General features: G+C 31.0%; 2 protein-coding genes across 2 annotated transcripts; both read right to left on the bottom strand.

Moving 5' to 3' along the window:
- Nucleotides 1-6,617: 6,617 nt before the first annotated feature.
- LOC110663654 (F-box protein At3g07870-like) lies at nt 6,618-7,911 on the bottom strand. Its single transcript, XM_021823043.2, has one exon. It carries the CDS (start codon nt 7,854-7,856, stop codon nt 6,618-6,620), a length of 1,239 nt encoding a protein of 412 aa, XP_021678735.2. The 5' UTR covers nt 7,857-7,911.
- A 4,233-nt stretch (nt 7,912-12,144) lies between these two features.
- Nucleotides 12,145-13,383, bottom strand: LOC110668701 (F-box protein At3g07870-like). The gene has a single exon (XM_021830021.2). The coding sequence runs from the start codon at nt 13,381-13,383 to the stop codon at nt 12,145-12,147; it is 1,239 nt and encodes a 412-aa protein (XP_021685713.2).
- Nucleotides 13,384-16,885: the final 3,502 nt, after the last annotated feature.

Consider the following 16,885-nt stretch of genomic DNA (forward strand, 5'->3'; position numbering starts at 1 on the left):
CCTTTTTCCTCCAGATAGTGCCTTTCACTCAAGCCATGAAGTAAAACAGATAGCTTTTGGAAATTTTGAAAAGATTAAAAAGATGATTTGAGGGAGTGAAGAGCTTCTATTTCAGTAGAGAATAATACAGAAAATAAGATGGAAAGATAAATTTTAGAGTAAATTTTGAGAGAAGATACGAAGTTTAAGGAAAGCAGATAAAGAGATATAGATTTAATGGGTTATGCAGTCAATGAATTAGGAAGGAGAAGGCCCAGAGAAGGAAGAAGGCCTATGGGCTTTAAATTTTAGTATTGTTCAGTTTCTTTAATTATAATAAAAAAAGAATCAAATTAAAAACTAAAATTACTAAAAAAAGATAATCGAACCAAATCGATTAAATTAAATAATCGAATTGATTATACCTAATTAGCTTAGTTCAGTTTGGTTCGATTTTTGGTTCAAACCTAAAACTGCTCAGCCTCAGTTATACTGATAATGTCAAAGTAGATGCCTTCTTATTATACATCAAATGCTTAGATGCTACATGGCTACAATATACATAAAAATCAACATTTACAAAACTTCTTAAGGAAGAAATAACAACTTTCTAGCTTCATTATTTGGCCTTGGCACGAATAATAATTGCTTCCCTAAATTGTAGAAAGAAAATTTTAGCAAAACTTTTGCCTCTTAATGGCATTGATCAAATGACAATAACTTCTTGATAAAGAATCATAGCTAATAGTTTGCATAGCCATTAATAAAAAGGAAAATAATAATAATAATAATGATGAAGCATAGTCCGTCTTAGTGAGGTTGCATCCAACAACAATCTTTTGCTGTTGAAAGTTATTAATGAAGAACACTGTTCATATATTCAATTATAAATCACCTGTAATCAAGTGAAAGAAAAAGCAAAAGAGTGAATTAGGTAGAACCTGGTGAGTACACTTAAATACTTTAATTAGTTTAGACTACAATGGAGGTATGAAGATGAAAAGAACAGAACAAAAGAGTTAATATTATAAGCGAAAAGAAATTGCTTGTCTTGGAGAATATTTGTTATATTGTGATTTTAAGTTGGCTATGTTTATTAGGCTACTATGATAAGTTATCTCAGTGTGGTTATAGGTTTATTTGGTGTAATTGAGACAAGTGTGGCTTAATTGGTATATCCCCCATAATAGCAGTGCTAAGATAATAGGCAATTGATAAAGCGTCTTGTCCTTGTCAAAACATTGAATGTAGACTCTTTTCCCAAGTTAAATGGTGCATGGCTGACCTGTTCAAATCGATCAGCCTTCACTTGACTAGACTAACTCAATCAATATCCATTTGACTTGCCATCTCAATTTTAAATCATTCGACCTACTTGTTGGCCATCTTCTCTTTATCTTATGTGACTTCTCTTTTTTCTTATTTGCTCTTTTGTCAGAGCGTGGTTTGACTTGTTAATGGTATCGTGTCTTTCTCTCATTAATTGCTTAAGTTTGTTCTTCATTACTTGGCCCTTACTTCAAGCTTGCAAAGTCTTCCTTTTAAGGTTGGGGTGGTTTTTATTGCTTTGTTTTGTGCTTTTCCCTCGATGATCATTTATGTTTCTCTTGATTGTCTTTTTGATTTTTCAAAAGGATTTAATTAGGATTGGTTGTGGCATCTTTCTATAGGAATTGCAAGAACCTTCTCATTGGAAATAGAATGAGCAGGTATTTTCTTCGCATTGGGAACACTCACTATTATTACTACTAGGATTGATATGAACTGTTTTTTGCCCTTAATCTCCAGGCATTATTGCTTATAAATTGTGTCTGACACTTGGTTTTTCTCCACTTCATCCTTCTAACTCTTCTTCACTTACCTAATTTCATAAAATGGTGCTTCCTAATCCAGATAACTACCTCGAGAACTCTTAGCACTGTATGCATGATTGGCACTTTAAAATAGTTGTAGTAAGCTTCTTAGAGGTAGCATTGATTCTTTTACATTTGTCTTAATGTTGTTTTTATTTCTTTTTTTTTTTTTTATCAATAGTTTGATTTTATGTTTTTCTTTTTCCTTCTTGGAGGTATGGGGAAGTAGATCTTTATTTCTAGTGTTACTAGTACCTCTTTCTTTATTAGGGTGGTTCTTAGTGAACATTTTAGTGAAGAGTATTCAAACTTAGGCAAATCATCAAATGAATGAGAGCAATGCATTATAAGTAAAGATTTGTTTTCTAGGAGCAATTAGAAGTATCTTCACCAATCGTTTTCACAAACGATGCCAACTAAAGAATATTGTTCCTTTAGCTATGAATTGCTTGCAATCAGAAAGAGGAAAAGAGTGATCCAAGTTAAAGTCAGTGAGGATACTTTTGACGCTTAAGTTAGTTTTGGCTATAATGTAGATAGAAAGAATAGAATAAAAAAGTTAATAGCCTAAGTCAGAAGATGCTTCTTATCTAGGAGAATGTTTGTTATAATGTGGTTTTTAGTGGGCTATGCTTATTAGGCTATCTTGATAAGCTATTTGTACATTGGTGTTTGTAAGACAAGCAAGGCACTGGTGTATCCTCTGTGGTAGCGGTGTCAAGAGATTGGTGAGTGTCTTGTCCCCATTAAACATTGAACGTGAACTATTTTTTCTAAGTCAAGTCTTATGTGGTCGACATGGTGGAGTTAGTTGGCCTTCACCTGACTAGACTAACTCAGTCGACATTTGCTCGACTTTGCCATCTCAATTCAAATCATTTAACCTTCATGTTGACTATTGTCTCTTCATCTAACATGATTTCCTTTTCTTATTAGCTCTTTTGATTGTTCAAATGGTGTGTTTTGACTTGTCAAATAGTTTCAGGTCATTCTCTCATTGGTTTCATAAGTTTGTCCTTCATCAATTAATATGTTCCAAAATTTTCTTCTAGGAGAGCTTAAAGCTAATCTTAGAAATGTGAGGGTGTTTAGTTTGACTGCTTACTTTTAACATTTGACTTACAATGTATTTTTTAACTTATAAGTAAATTTAAAAATAAGATATTTTCGACAAACTATTAAAATGTAACTTCTGTATGATTAAAATATTCTTAAGAGTAACTTAATTGATTAAAATTATATAAAAGGGTATATTATTGAATGTTGTGACTGTTAAAATGAGTACAGTGTTGATATTCTAAAAATTATTTGAATAATATAGTATTTTATTTAATTAAAAGGTAGTTTTAAAATAAGAAAATTCCTTACTCCAATAACCAATATAACCAATTCATTACTCTAAGATGTTTGCACATTGCAAACCTTCATCACTCACATCTCATTTGACCCAGCATTATAAACAATTACTGAAAGGCAACCTTTTAATGTCATCAAATGATAATTGCTTTGATTTAGAACCCCACAATCTGATGCTTAAGTTAGTTTTGTCGATAATGCAGAAAAGAGTTAATAGCCTAAGTTAGAAGAAGCTACCTATCTTGGAGAATGTTTGTTATATTGTCATTTTCAGTTGGCTATTAAGCTATTTGCACACAATGGTAGGTTTATTTGGTGTCTGTGAGATAACTAAGGCTTATTATATCCTTCATAGAGATGGTGTCAGAAGAATAGGTAACCTTTTGTTTTTTTTTGACAAGCAAAAGATTTATTAATAGCCTAAATAACTTGCAAAAGAGTTACAAAAAGTAGGAAAAGAAACATAAAAAAACAAAAGCCACAAGGGAAGGAAGTAAATCTAAATAATAGGGAAGTAAAAGCATAAAAAAAACATGTCACATCTTTAGGCACCAAAAGACTCTGTTCTGCTAGAAAAAAAAAGAACAAATAGAAGGGAATATGTAGAACAACTAGTAGGCTTTTTAGGAAAAGAAAGCATAGCAAGAGAGAACAATCAATAATCATAAGAGAAAAACTCCAATGATTGTTTTTGAGAAACAAGTTCATATTCTCCTCATATGCTTTACAAAATATTGCACCATCACTTCATTAGGTTCAAAAAAGATTAAACCCAATTTCTTACTGATAGAAATTGTTTGCCATGCTCCTTGTACTGGATCAAGGGAAAGTCAGAAGGTTTCTCTAAGCAAAGTGATCTTTTATGGGACTTGTTCATCCTACTAATATCACTATCAGATGGTTGCAAAACTTTGGTGAGCATTTTGTCCTCGTCAAATAGTAAACGTAAACTACATTTCCTAAGTCAGGTAGTGTGTGGTATATTTGGTGGAGTTGGTCGGTCTTCACCTAACTAGACTAACTCGGTCAATATTTGCTTGACTTTGCCATCTCAATTTTAAATCATTTAGCCTTCTTGCTAACTATCATCTCTTCATTTGACATGATTTCCTTTTCTTATTGGTTCTTTTGATAGTTCAAATGGCGTGTTTTGACTTTTCAATGGCTTCAAGTCATTTTGTCATTGGTTTACTATATTTGTCCTTCATCAATTTATATGCTCAAATATTTTCTCACAGGAAAGCTTAAAACTAACCTTAGATGTAAATAAATAAAATGGAATTAGGATTAGTGAGAATCAATCCAATCTTAATAATATTAGACTTTTAAATAGGAACAGTTGATTTTTGGTCGATTTCAATTAGTGTCTAAAGCCATAAGCAGCTCAAGCTTGACCCAACATATCTATACGATATATAAATGTATGAAGGGAAAGAGGGAAGAAGGAACATTGGCTTTGTCAAAAATGCCTATATTGATTTATTATAATGACAACGAAAGACTATTTTTTTTTAAATTATATTAATTTTTTATTTTTTAAATAATTTCATGTAATATTAAATTTGCAAAGTCCTAATGGATTTTAATTGGGAATAAGATACTAATTATATATATATATATGTATGTATTCCTACTTATATTTAATTTTTTATTCAACTTGCATTTGTACTGTAGTTAGAATAAGTTTTTAAAGAAAGATATAATGATAACAATTACTAAATCATGTATACAAGGCAGATGCTGAATGCTTTAAATCAAGGTTCAAAAGGATCAAGAATTCGGTTCACACTCATTGTTGGAATATTAACAGTTTTTGCCTCTTTTGGGCTTTTATCACAACAAAAAGTGTAGTGCATATTGATCTGGTGCATTCAGATTCCTTGTATCAGTTTATTCTTTTTGCTGCAATTTGCAGTTCCACCAACAATGAATATAGGCATGATAAAATTTGAGTACGAGTTGGGGGTTAAATTTCATTAGTTTACTTTTTTTTTCTATGTTGATTTCAACTTTCAATGATGTGGTATTATATTTTGCAGGCACAATGACTTAAATTGTTTGGTATTGGATAAAGTGAAAGTTCATGTTTTGTTATAATGTTGTGGACATATACTTAGGCTTCGGTTTCACTTACATGATGGTGAACCATTTTCTTGGGGGATGGTATCCTGAGCAGTGTTAAAATTGTTTGGATTGAGAATTGGGGATAGTGTAGTTTGCAGTAAATGCAAAACATATCCTTTTCAACATAAAAATAGTGTAGGTTTATAATACCTCTAAACGTAAATGGTCTTTATTAATATTTCTGAATTAAAATACTTATATCTTACACGTGACTTCTTAAATATAATAAATAGAATTTTAATTCTATTAATATTAAATTTTATTTAAAAGTATATTAATATAATATACAATATAATTAATAATTTTTTATATAATTTAAGTAAAAAAAAAAATTATTAAAATATTAAAAAATTTTCAATACTAGGATAGAATATGTTGAAGTTTTGGATAAGAAAATTAACTCAACAAATGTCAAAGAAAATTAATTTCTTGGATTTCTTGCTTACCTAAACTAATATATTAATATATATATATATAATTAAATGGCATCACATTGTATATAAAAAAAAATCGCGTTCATTCACTACTTGATTTTTTATGCATTTTATCTTTCTAGTTAAACTAGAAATATATGATTTATATTAAAATTGATAGATTCATATTTTAAAATATTTTTTTCAGGAATAAAAGAGCTATGTATTATTAAATTTATTAATAATATTTTTTAATTAAATAATAAATTTAAATAAATGAAAAAATAATTATATTGTTTATATAAAATTATAATTTTAACAAAAAATCACTAAATCACAATAATGAAGATGTTTTGATTAACTTTTATAATAATAATAAAAATAATAATACCAAAATTATTAATAGCATTTCAAATTTTCTATTACATTAAATAATTGTATTATTTAAAAAATAAATTTATACGTCATACGATTAGAGAGAGAGAGAGAGAGAGAGAGAGAGGGGGGCTTAGCTTGATCTGGGAAGAGCCTTTCAAGCCTGACCCTAACTCGAGCCAGAGCGGCTTGGCCCATCCACAAGCAAGTCTATTTCGAATGATGGGTATTATAATTTGCTGAACACAATTATTTTAAATTCATATGCCAATCCAAAATAGATCTTACCCTCTCCCCCCCACCCACGCACACACATTAATTAAAATTCTAAAGGTGATATATTACAGTATTAGAAACAACTCTAATAATACTTAAATTTCAAGAAATACAAAAATATATAAACTAATAAGATGAAAATATAAGACAAAACAAATATTTCATTATTCATAGTAAAAGTCTATGCTTTCATCCATAAGATGAAAGTTTCATCTTAATTATTATAATTATTATTTGCATTTTACTCTTTAATTTTCATGCTAAACAGTGTATGAACTGAAATGAGGCTACCCATATGAACAGTTGCTTCGAATTCAAGAGGAAGTCCCTGGAAATTAAGCTCCTTGAATTCTCCATTATTTGGGTCATAAGAGACAATGGATCTCTTACTATGCAAAATCAACATCTCCCCATTTTTCAAACCACATAAAACTCTAAATGCTCCACCTTGATATCCATTCTTTTTTCTTCTAGAAGGAGGAGCAGCCATAGGCATTCCATGAGGCACATAATTCCCAATAACCAATTCCTTACTCCAAGATGTCTGCACATTATAAACCTTCATCACCCATATCTCATTTGACCCCCCACCAGTAACTACTGCTGAAAGGCAACTTCTTAATGTCACCAGATGATAATTGCTTTGATTTAGACCCCCACAACTTGGTCTTGGAACGACCTGGAATTGCTCAGTTTCTAAGTCAAATGATATGATCTCTCTATAACTCACCTCTTCTTGGACACGGATAAAGGTTAGCCAGTGAAGTTTTCCATTCACTAAGGCCTCTGAGGTTGGACCAATAAGGTCATAACCTATTTTGCCAATATTTCTCCATGCAGGAGTAACATTAGCCAAAGTAAGCACAAAGGCCTCTGGGTTGCCACCGAAAAGATCATTGTTCCTTTGCTTGTAATAAACTATTTTTATCACCTTGTAGTCTTTTGTATTCGGATGGAATCCGAATCCAAAAACCACTCTGCAAATGTTTGAAGGTGGAGATGCCTCAAATCTGGGCAACTCCCTGTACTCAATGGCAAAGGGATTCAATATGTAAAGTGGGTCATCAAAGTGGTAGTTGTAGAGACATACCAATCCATTGCAAGAACCTACCACTTCGAACTCGGGGAACACAGAGTCCAATGTGGTATTGAGCGTCTTTACTGTTCTTGTTCCTTCTGGATGCCTTACTTGCACAAGTTGAAGTGTGCTTTTCGGCCAGTCGGAAAATAATATGAGGTATAGATCATCCTCAGTTGCATGGTTCAGGTGCATGTTAGCCAGCGATGGATGCTTTACTGAAGTATACCAGAGTCGAGACACGAGTTTGCAGTCCAGAAGAGACATGATGGGTTGTCTGGAAAGTATATCCAAGTAGATTTCCCAAGGGAGTCTCTCTAACCAAGTGGCGGGTTGATGTTTTGATGGTGATTTGATGGATGTAATTCCTTTGTGTTCTTCTACCCCATTGTTTGATGCCATAGATGAACCTGCAAGGAGCTAGAAAGCAGAAAGGAAATTAGTAAACTTTGTGATCAATAAGAAGTAAATTACAATGAAACAATTATAAAGCGGAGTTAACAAGAACAGTTCTATGTCTATTATGCTTTTGTCATTCACGTAGAAAATGACTGGAAAAAAAAAAGTTTCCTTTCCATTACGGTAGGATGACGTTGATGCACAAGAAATGTGTCACTACTGATTAAGACACCAATTTTGAATTTCATACCTTCTCTTGATTCATCCCTATTTGATTATGACATTCATATATTTATTTCGGGTTCATTGAAGGCTCTTGCCTTAACTCGATCAATGTATTTAATATATAGATTATCATGTATCTTCTATTTTGGGTTTATGATAAATCGAGTCTAAATAAGAGAAACCCTCTATACAATGAGGTAGCACTTCTTATCTCTATCTCTAGCCTACTCAAAATAAATAAGGCAACTCCTCTTCACCATGCTTCTTTAAGAACAGCATTATCCGAATTTGCCAGGTGCATTAGTCAATTCGTGTGATAATCTAACCCGGAAGCTAGCGATCATATTAGGTGCATAATTGAAAAGAATCTTATGAGAATTAGTAGATTGTCTTATAAAACATGCTTCAAAATTAGAGGAACGTCCAGTTCATGAAGATGACATGCTGGGATACTAACATTACAAGCACTGCATACAAAAGAACTGCAGAAATTTCTAAATCTGAAATATTTCTGAAAACAATCCATTGTGAGATAACAATTGCTAACCAAAATGGTCAACACAATAATGCCCATTTTGTGACACTGCATCTAAATCCCCCGGATATTTTCACCTGCCAATTAAACCAACCATTATCCATTAAAAACCAACCAAGAAAAAGAAAAGAGGACAGTGGTTAATCAATGCCAAAAGATTCAATTTCACCCCTATACTTATTAGGAAAACCCAATTTAGCTCATTTGTAATATTTTATTCAAATTAATTAAGAAGTTTCAATTTAAACTCGATTTAGCTCAAAAATTAAAACTAATAGATTAAATTTATTAATTTAAATAAAAAAATCAGGAATTTAATTTATTGATTTTTAGTTAAATTTCTTAATTTTTTTTATTTAAACTTAAAAATCAAAAAGCTCAATTCTTGGAGTTTCTTAATTTTTGAGCTAAATTAAACTTAAATTGAAATATTAGAGCTAATTTGAATAAAAAGCTGAAAATAAACTAAATTAAACTTCTCTTGTTAATATAGGAGTGAAATTAGCTTTAAGCTGTTAATCAATTGATATAAGTCCCAACAGAAATCTACATGTTTATAAAAGAAAAAAAAAAAGGACAAAAAACTATTAGAGATTAAAGAAAAAAAAAAACAAGTTGATAATCTTTCATCAAGTTTTTGATTCAAATCATGTTGATCGATAGAAAAGCCAACACATGCCCCCTAAAACGACTTGCTTATCAACATGATAAAAGAAAGAATTAGTACTATTTAATTTGTGGCCTCTCGGGAATATTGATACTACATCTTTGATGTACTTTTTAGTATTAGTATATTTGAAAATTTTTAAGCCGCTAATTTTAAATATTTCTAGACTTTAAAACAAAAAACTATATCGAACTTACCTATACTGAGGTATCGATGACGATTTTCAAATATTATAAAGCATAATATGATATAATGAGATAGAATGCAATGAAAATCTCATACATGATTTTGAATGAGAGAAAGAAGAGAGGATTCCTCTTTTTGACTCTAACTCTCCCAATTATTATGAATTTAGAGTTACATTATTTTTAATTAGTGGCTTAATTTAAAAGGAAGTATTAATTAATACATAAAGAGTTTAACCTATTAATGGGTGGTCCTCTTAACATGTTAAAATCCCATCATTGGTAAAACAAATGTCTATGAATTCATATTAATTCAAATTTAAAATTATGATCAACAATTGAAAATGTATGCAATTCTACTAACTACATATCTACCCAAAATTTGACTAAGTCTCCTTTGTAAATTGGATGTTTTTCAAATTCAACAAGACATAACCTACATGAAATTACCTTCCTGGCTTGCACAAATATTTCAAACAATTTTCTTCTCCATATTAATATCAACCTGAGCCTTCAATTCAGGTTCCACTAAATTGGTCATAAATTTTAAGTCAAAAAACAATTTAATAGAAAAGAAAGCACAAGTGAACTTATAGTTTTATGAGTAAATCAATTTAATTAATGACAAAAAAAATTTAATTAATCAACATGTAGCACTACATAAACAATTACTAAGTCTATGATTTTATTTGCAAGTTAAATTAATAGGGATTTTGATTTAATCTATCTGCAGATTAAATTAATAAGGATTTTGATTTAATCTATTTAGAATTAGTGGCTTAATTTAAGATAGACTATCAATTATTACCTAAAGAGTCTAATTGATTAATGGGTGCCCCTTAACCAACTTGAGTCTCATCATTAACAATAATTGATGAACAATTAAAATTCATATTAATTTGATTTATCAAAAGAAAAAAAAAAGAAAATAGTCTATTGGTAATAAAATAAAATTCAATAATTTGATTGATAAATTAAATTAATAAGGATCTCCATCTAATCTATCTTGAATTAGTGGCCTAATTCAAGAAATACTATCAATTATTGCCTAAAGAGTCTAATTGACTAAAAGATGATCCCTTAACCAACCATTAGCAATAACCAATAATTAATCTACATCGCATTAATTTAATTTAGAGAAAACACATGAAACAAAGGAAAAACAAGTAAATATACAAGCAAGGATTTTCAATTTGAATTATTTCTGTTTGGTAGACCCACTTAATTTGCTAGAATATCTTAATTTATTCAAGCAAGAATCTAAAATTTTATTACCAAATTAAATTAATAAAAATTTTAATTTAACCTCTCTCAAATTAGTGGCTTAATTTAATATAGACTATTAATTATTGCCAAAGAATCTAATTGATTAATGGATTGCCCCTTAACCAATTTGGATCTCATCATTAACAATAATTGATAATTAATTAAAATTCAAATTAATTTGATTTTCATAATAGATATTAACAAGATCATAAAAAAAAATGTTTTATTACTTTTAGTTTTTCCTTATACTGCACCTTCCAAGCATCACAGCAATTACATGACCAACAATCCAACCATTGAAGGTAACAAATAAGATTCAACCACATATCCACCACCACTTCAATGTTTTAAGTAATAAACATAATGACATTATATGACAACTAACAGTGCCCATCTCGAATGGTAACAGCACCATTTCTCCCCAACAATCAAGCGAAATCCTTATGGGTACCATTTTCTAATGGGCGAGACACTACCATCAATTTTTATTTCAATAGCAAGCAAAACCTTATTCAAAAATCAAAATAGACTAAGGCACTAACCCCTCCCTATCAGTAGCCAGAAGCGTACAGTTACTTGAATAACATGGATATATTATTATCCGACATTTTCTCACATAGCAAGCGGAAGATTTACACAAACGAAGCTTGAAACAAATGTAGGCCAAGTGTGATATCGTGACTTAAGGGATACAACAAAAATCGAATGGACTATTTTACCAATACCAAATTTAGTGCAAAGGTAGCGCAAAGCATTAGTGGATATGAATCTCTAAAATTATTAATTGAATCAGCATTAGTGGAACAACAATGATAAGGAGGGTTTTTTAGGTAGAAGATTTTTTTTTTTTCCTTTTTTCAATTGCTTCCACTGAAAAGTATAAGGGTGCTATTTATAGGGAACTAAACCCTTGTTAGAAGAAAGAATACAAGTAATGAAGGAAAAGATTGTGTATTTGTCTGTGTCTTATTTACAGAGATATTACATCTATTTATACATGAGAATATGAGCTAATTTAGACAAGAATAATAATTGCTGTAATTATGCTATACAAATCTCATATAATCATGCTAATTGCTGTAATTATACTACACAAATCTCCTATAATCATGCTAATTGCTGTAATTATACTAACAACCCTAAAATGAAGAGAGAGATTTGAGGTAAAAAAAAAAAAAAGATAGAAATTGGATTGTACAATTTTATTTCAAACACTTAGGGTCAAAAATAAAAGAGAAAACAAAATTAATAGTAAGAGTCTAATAGTACTTAAAATTTCAAGAAATACAAAAATATATAAACTAAAAAGATGGAAGTGTAAGATAAAACAAATATTTCATTATCCATAGTAAGAGTCTAGACTTTCATCCATAAGATGAAAGTTTCATCTTAATTATTATTATTATTTGCATTTTACTCTTTAATTTCCATGCTAAACAGTGTATGAACTGAAATGAGGCTACCCATATGAACAGTTGCTTGGAATTCGAGAGGAAGTCCCTGGAAATTAAGCTCCTTGAATTCTCCATTATTTGGGTCATAAGAGACAATGGATCTTCTACTATGCAAAATCAATATCTCCCCATTTTTCAAACCACATAAAACTCTAAATGCTCCACCTTGATATCCATTCTTTTTTCTTCTAAAAGGAGGAATAGCCATGGGCATTCCATGAGGCACATAATTCCCAATAACCAATTCCTTACTCCAAGATGTCTGCACATTGTAAACCTTCATCACCCATATCTCATTTGACCCGCCACCACAAACAACTGCTGAAAGACAACCTCTTAATGTCACTAGATGATAATTGCTTTGATTTAGACCTCCACAACTTGGTCTTGGAACAACTTGGAATTGCTCAGTTTCTAGGTCAAATGATATGATCTGTCTATAACTCACCTCTTCATGGACAAGGATAAAAGTCAGCCAGTGAAGTTTTCCATTCACTAAGGCCTCTGAGGTTGGACCACTAAGGTCATAACCTATTTTGCCAATATTTCCCCATATAGGAGTATCATTGGCCATAGTAAGCACAAAAGCCTCTGGGTTGCCACCGTAAAGATCATTGTTCCTTTGCATGTAATAAACTATTTTTATCACCTTGTACTCTTTTATATTCGGATGGAATCCGAATCCAAAAACCACTCTGCAAATGTTTGAAGGTGGAGATGCCTCAAATCTGGGCAACTCCCTGTACTCAATAGCAAAGGGATTCAATATGTAAAGTGGGTCATCAAAGTGGTAGTTGTAGAGACATACCAATCCATTACAAGAACCTACCACTTCGAACTCGGGCAACACAGAGTCAAATGTGGTCTTGAGCGTCTTTACTGTTCTTGTTCCTTCTGGATGCCTTACTTGCACAAGTTGAAGCTTGCTTTTTGGCCAGTCAGAAAATAATAGCAGGTATAGATCATCCTCAGTTGCATGGTTCAGGTGCATGTTAGCCAGCGATGGATGCTTTACTGAAGAATACCAGAGTCGAGACACGAGTTTGCAGTCCAGAAGAGACATGATGGGTTGTCTGGAAAGTATATCCAGGTAGATTTCCCAAGGGAGTCTCTCCAACCAGGTGGTGGGTTGACGTTTTGGTGGTGATTTAATGGATGTAATTCCACTGTGTTCTTCTACCTGACTGTTTGATGCCATAGATGAACCTGCAAGGAGCTAGAAAGCAGAAAGGAAATTAGTAAACTTTGTGATCAATAAGAAGTATATTACAATGAAACAATCATAAAGCGGAGTTAACAAGAGCAGTTCTATGTCTTTTATGCTTTTGTCATTCATGTAAAAAATGACTGCGAAAAAAAAGAGTTTCTTTCCCGTCACGGTAGGTTGATGTTGATGCACAAGAAATGTGTCACTACTGATTAAGACGCCAATTCCGATTTTTATACTTTCTCTTGGTTCATCCCTATTTAATTCTGATATATATTTATTTCGGAATTCATTGCAGACCTATCTTTCATGCCTATACTTTATCTTTGTGCTTCCCATCTCTATCCCCCGCCTACCCAAATAAGTAAAGCAACTCCTCTTGACAATGCTTCTTTACGAACAGCATTATCCAAATTTGTCAGTTGTATTAGTCAATTTGTATGATAATCTAACCTGGAAGCTAGAGATCATCTTAGGTTCATTATTGAAACGAATCTGCAAAAGACCTGAAGCAGATAAAAAATTTTGTTAATGACTAGATGCAATAAATTTCATTTGCATTTTGTAGGCATGAACATGAAGAAAAATCCATGAAAGGAGTACGTCAAAAATAAGGTATGAACATTCTCTGTTTTGCATTTCAATTGCCAATGTAGAGGCCGGACTTCTAATAAGTAAATCATGTGCATATATATAGAAAAGAAAAGAAGACAGTGGTTAATCAGTTGATTTAAGTCCAAACAGAAATCTACAAGTTCAGTTCCTAAAAAAAAAAAAAATAATAAAAAAAAATAAAAAAAAAGACAAAGAACCATTAGAGATTAAGAAAAAAAAAGTTGATAGACTTTTATCAAGTTGATCAATAGAAAAACCAACACAAGCCCCCTAAACGACTTGTTGATCAACATGATAAAAGAAAGAATTAGTACAATTTAATTAATTTGACCAATATATTAGTATATATGTTTTGATGTCATATAAATTAATTTGCTAAATTTAATTTTGTTAATTAAATAATTTGTTTGTCTGAAGTTAATATAATTTTTATTAAATTAACAAAAGATTATCCAAAAATTAAAATATAAAATCAATTTTAGAAACACCATTCATTGAAATATCATTCATTAGGCATGTACTTTTATGGAACGCAAATTATAATACACTTACATTCGATATATTAAGAAATATATTATTATAAATGAGGGTATACATATTAGTAGTATGTCCTAGAGCATATCATTTAGTATATATCTTGTACATATTTTTATTAATAAAAGGCATTTTCACTTTTTTGTTTACATAATATATTTATGTGTAATAGAAAAGATCCATTGATATTTTATTAAAAATTCTATTATTAAGTTGTTAAGAATATGAGTGACAGTATTTCTAACACAAAGTATCATAAATAGGTTCACAATCAAGGATACTTCACAATAAGGACATGACTTATCCAGAAAGATTGTAATCATGTTTGTTCCCAAGTTATTTATATGAGATGTAAATAAGATGGAATGGTGAGTCTCATGCCATATAACAAACATGATAGGCACTTATACATGATAAGTAGGCCGAACCAGTGACACTTATAACAAGCACATGGAGTTTACTCTTGTCAATGCATTGTCATAAATCATATCAGTGCATATAATCTTTAGACCTGAGATAGCACAATTATCTTGTATATAGGTGGTTTGAATTTGATACTGCTTTCATACTTGTACTGTGTATGAGTATATGGGAATGTGTTGGCTCCTACTAGTTATATATGGAGGTGGGTGTTGATCAAGATGGAATCTATTCCTCTAAATAAATAAGGATAAAATCCTATGTTCATTTAATTGTTCTTGATGTTTCAAGTTCCTGGCCAGGACAGATAGATTTAATCAGAAAAGAGTTTCTGATGAGAAAAATCTTTTTAATCAAGAACTGGAATTAAAAGAGAACATAATATTCATAGCAAATGGGGTTTGACATAAACCATGACTCCAGCTCGAATTGAGATTTTGTAACAGAGAGATTCTAGTGCATGGTCATATATGATTATAGGTTCATTTAAGGTAAACTTTATTATTGATTAGGTGTCCATGGCATGCTATGCTAGGTGTTAACCATGGTCTATGAGGTGTATAAAATGATTTAGAGAAATCATTTATGATAAGAAACAGTTCTGATGATATTAAGAGTTGATATCATGTCTCATTACCAATTAGTGATGAGCCTAGTAAGTCACACACATACACAAGTAATCACCAAATTAAATATGATTTAATTAATTAATTAAAGAGTTTAATTGATTAATTAAATAGGTTTGGTTTGCAATTAGATTGCAAAGTCCCTAGCATGGCTTGAAACCAAATCTAGATTATTGGATGTATAGTATAAGTTAAATTTATATTTAAAGTGTTTAAATATGAATTTAATTAATGAGAAATTAATTAATAAAGATTAATTAATTAATTTATATTTGATATAAATTGATTAGAAGAAGAGAAATATTTATTTTGGGTTGAGAATTCAAAATTAAGACGCAGGGGTATTTTGGTCATTTCACAGGGTGACATGTTGCACCATGAGATGGTGACACATGGCACTACACATAAGCTTTCCAATTGTCTTTTAATCATGTAAGATGATTAAAGTCAAGATTAAATATAGGTTTGACACTTAGCACAATGTGATTGGGTCAATTAAACCTAGAACCAATCAGAGGGTGACATGTGACAAGGGTTTTAAGTGGTGACCTAGTTATATAAGGGAAAAGATGAAAAGAAAAAATACAAGCTGCCATTCATCTATTTTGTGCCGCCACCCTTGTTTGCCATCCCTTCTCTTCTTCTTCATCTCTCAATAATTCAAAGAGATTAGAAAATAATCTCTTGAATTAAAAACACTAGAAATCGTTTCTATGTCCCGTTTACATCTGTAATCTCTCAAAAGGAAAAACTTGATTTTCTTATTGATCTGAAAAGCTTTAGAAGCTATTCAAGGACTGACATTGGTGATTTTGGTGTGGACAAGCTAGAGGGACAACACCTGGTATCCTAAGACACCTTACAAAGGAACCAATGCATCAAAATGTTAGTACACTTGTTCTTGATATAATCTAGGGTTCTAATGAATTAATCTGATTAATTCTAAAATCTTAAATGGCAAATGTAGATCTAAAACATATTCAAAAAGTTTTAATATACTGTTTATCATTGAAATCAAATAGATAAAAATAAATCATGTATGATGCATGTGACCCTAGGCGAAAAATTTTTGAATTTAATGATATAAACTTATGTTTTTCATGCTTCCGCTCCTTCAATTGGTATCAGACCTACTATATTTGCCATTTAGATTGTTGATTATATGATCTAATTGTGTGTTTTGATCATGAGATGATAGATCCATTACTGGTTACAAAGGAAAAGTGGCGGCATGGTGATGAACACCAATGGTGTGCACACTTTGTGGTCTCCATTGGTGTGCGCAACGTTTGGTTTTT

Source organism: Hevea brasiliensis, chromosome 18 (assembly GCF_030052815.1).
Source record: "Hevea brasiliensis isolate MT/VB/25A 57/8 chromosome 18, ASM3005281v1, whole genome shotgun sequence".
Lineage (NCBI taxonomy): Eukaryota > Viridiplantae > Streptophyta > Magnoliopsida > Malpighiales > Euphorbiaceae > Hevea > Hevea brasiliensis.

Coding starts and splice junctions, on each gene's coding strand:
- LOC110663654 (XM_021823043.2), bottom strand. CDS start 7,856: ATGGCATCAAACAATGGGGTAGAAGAACACAAAGGAATTACATCCATC.
- LOC110668701 (XM_021830021.2), bottom strand. CDS start 13,383: ATGGCATCAAACAGTCAGGTAGAAGAACACAGTGGAATTACATCCATT.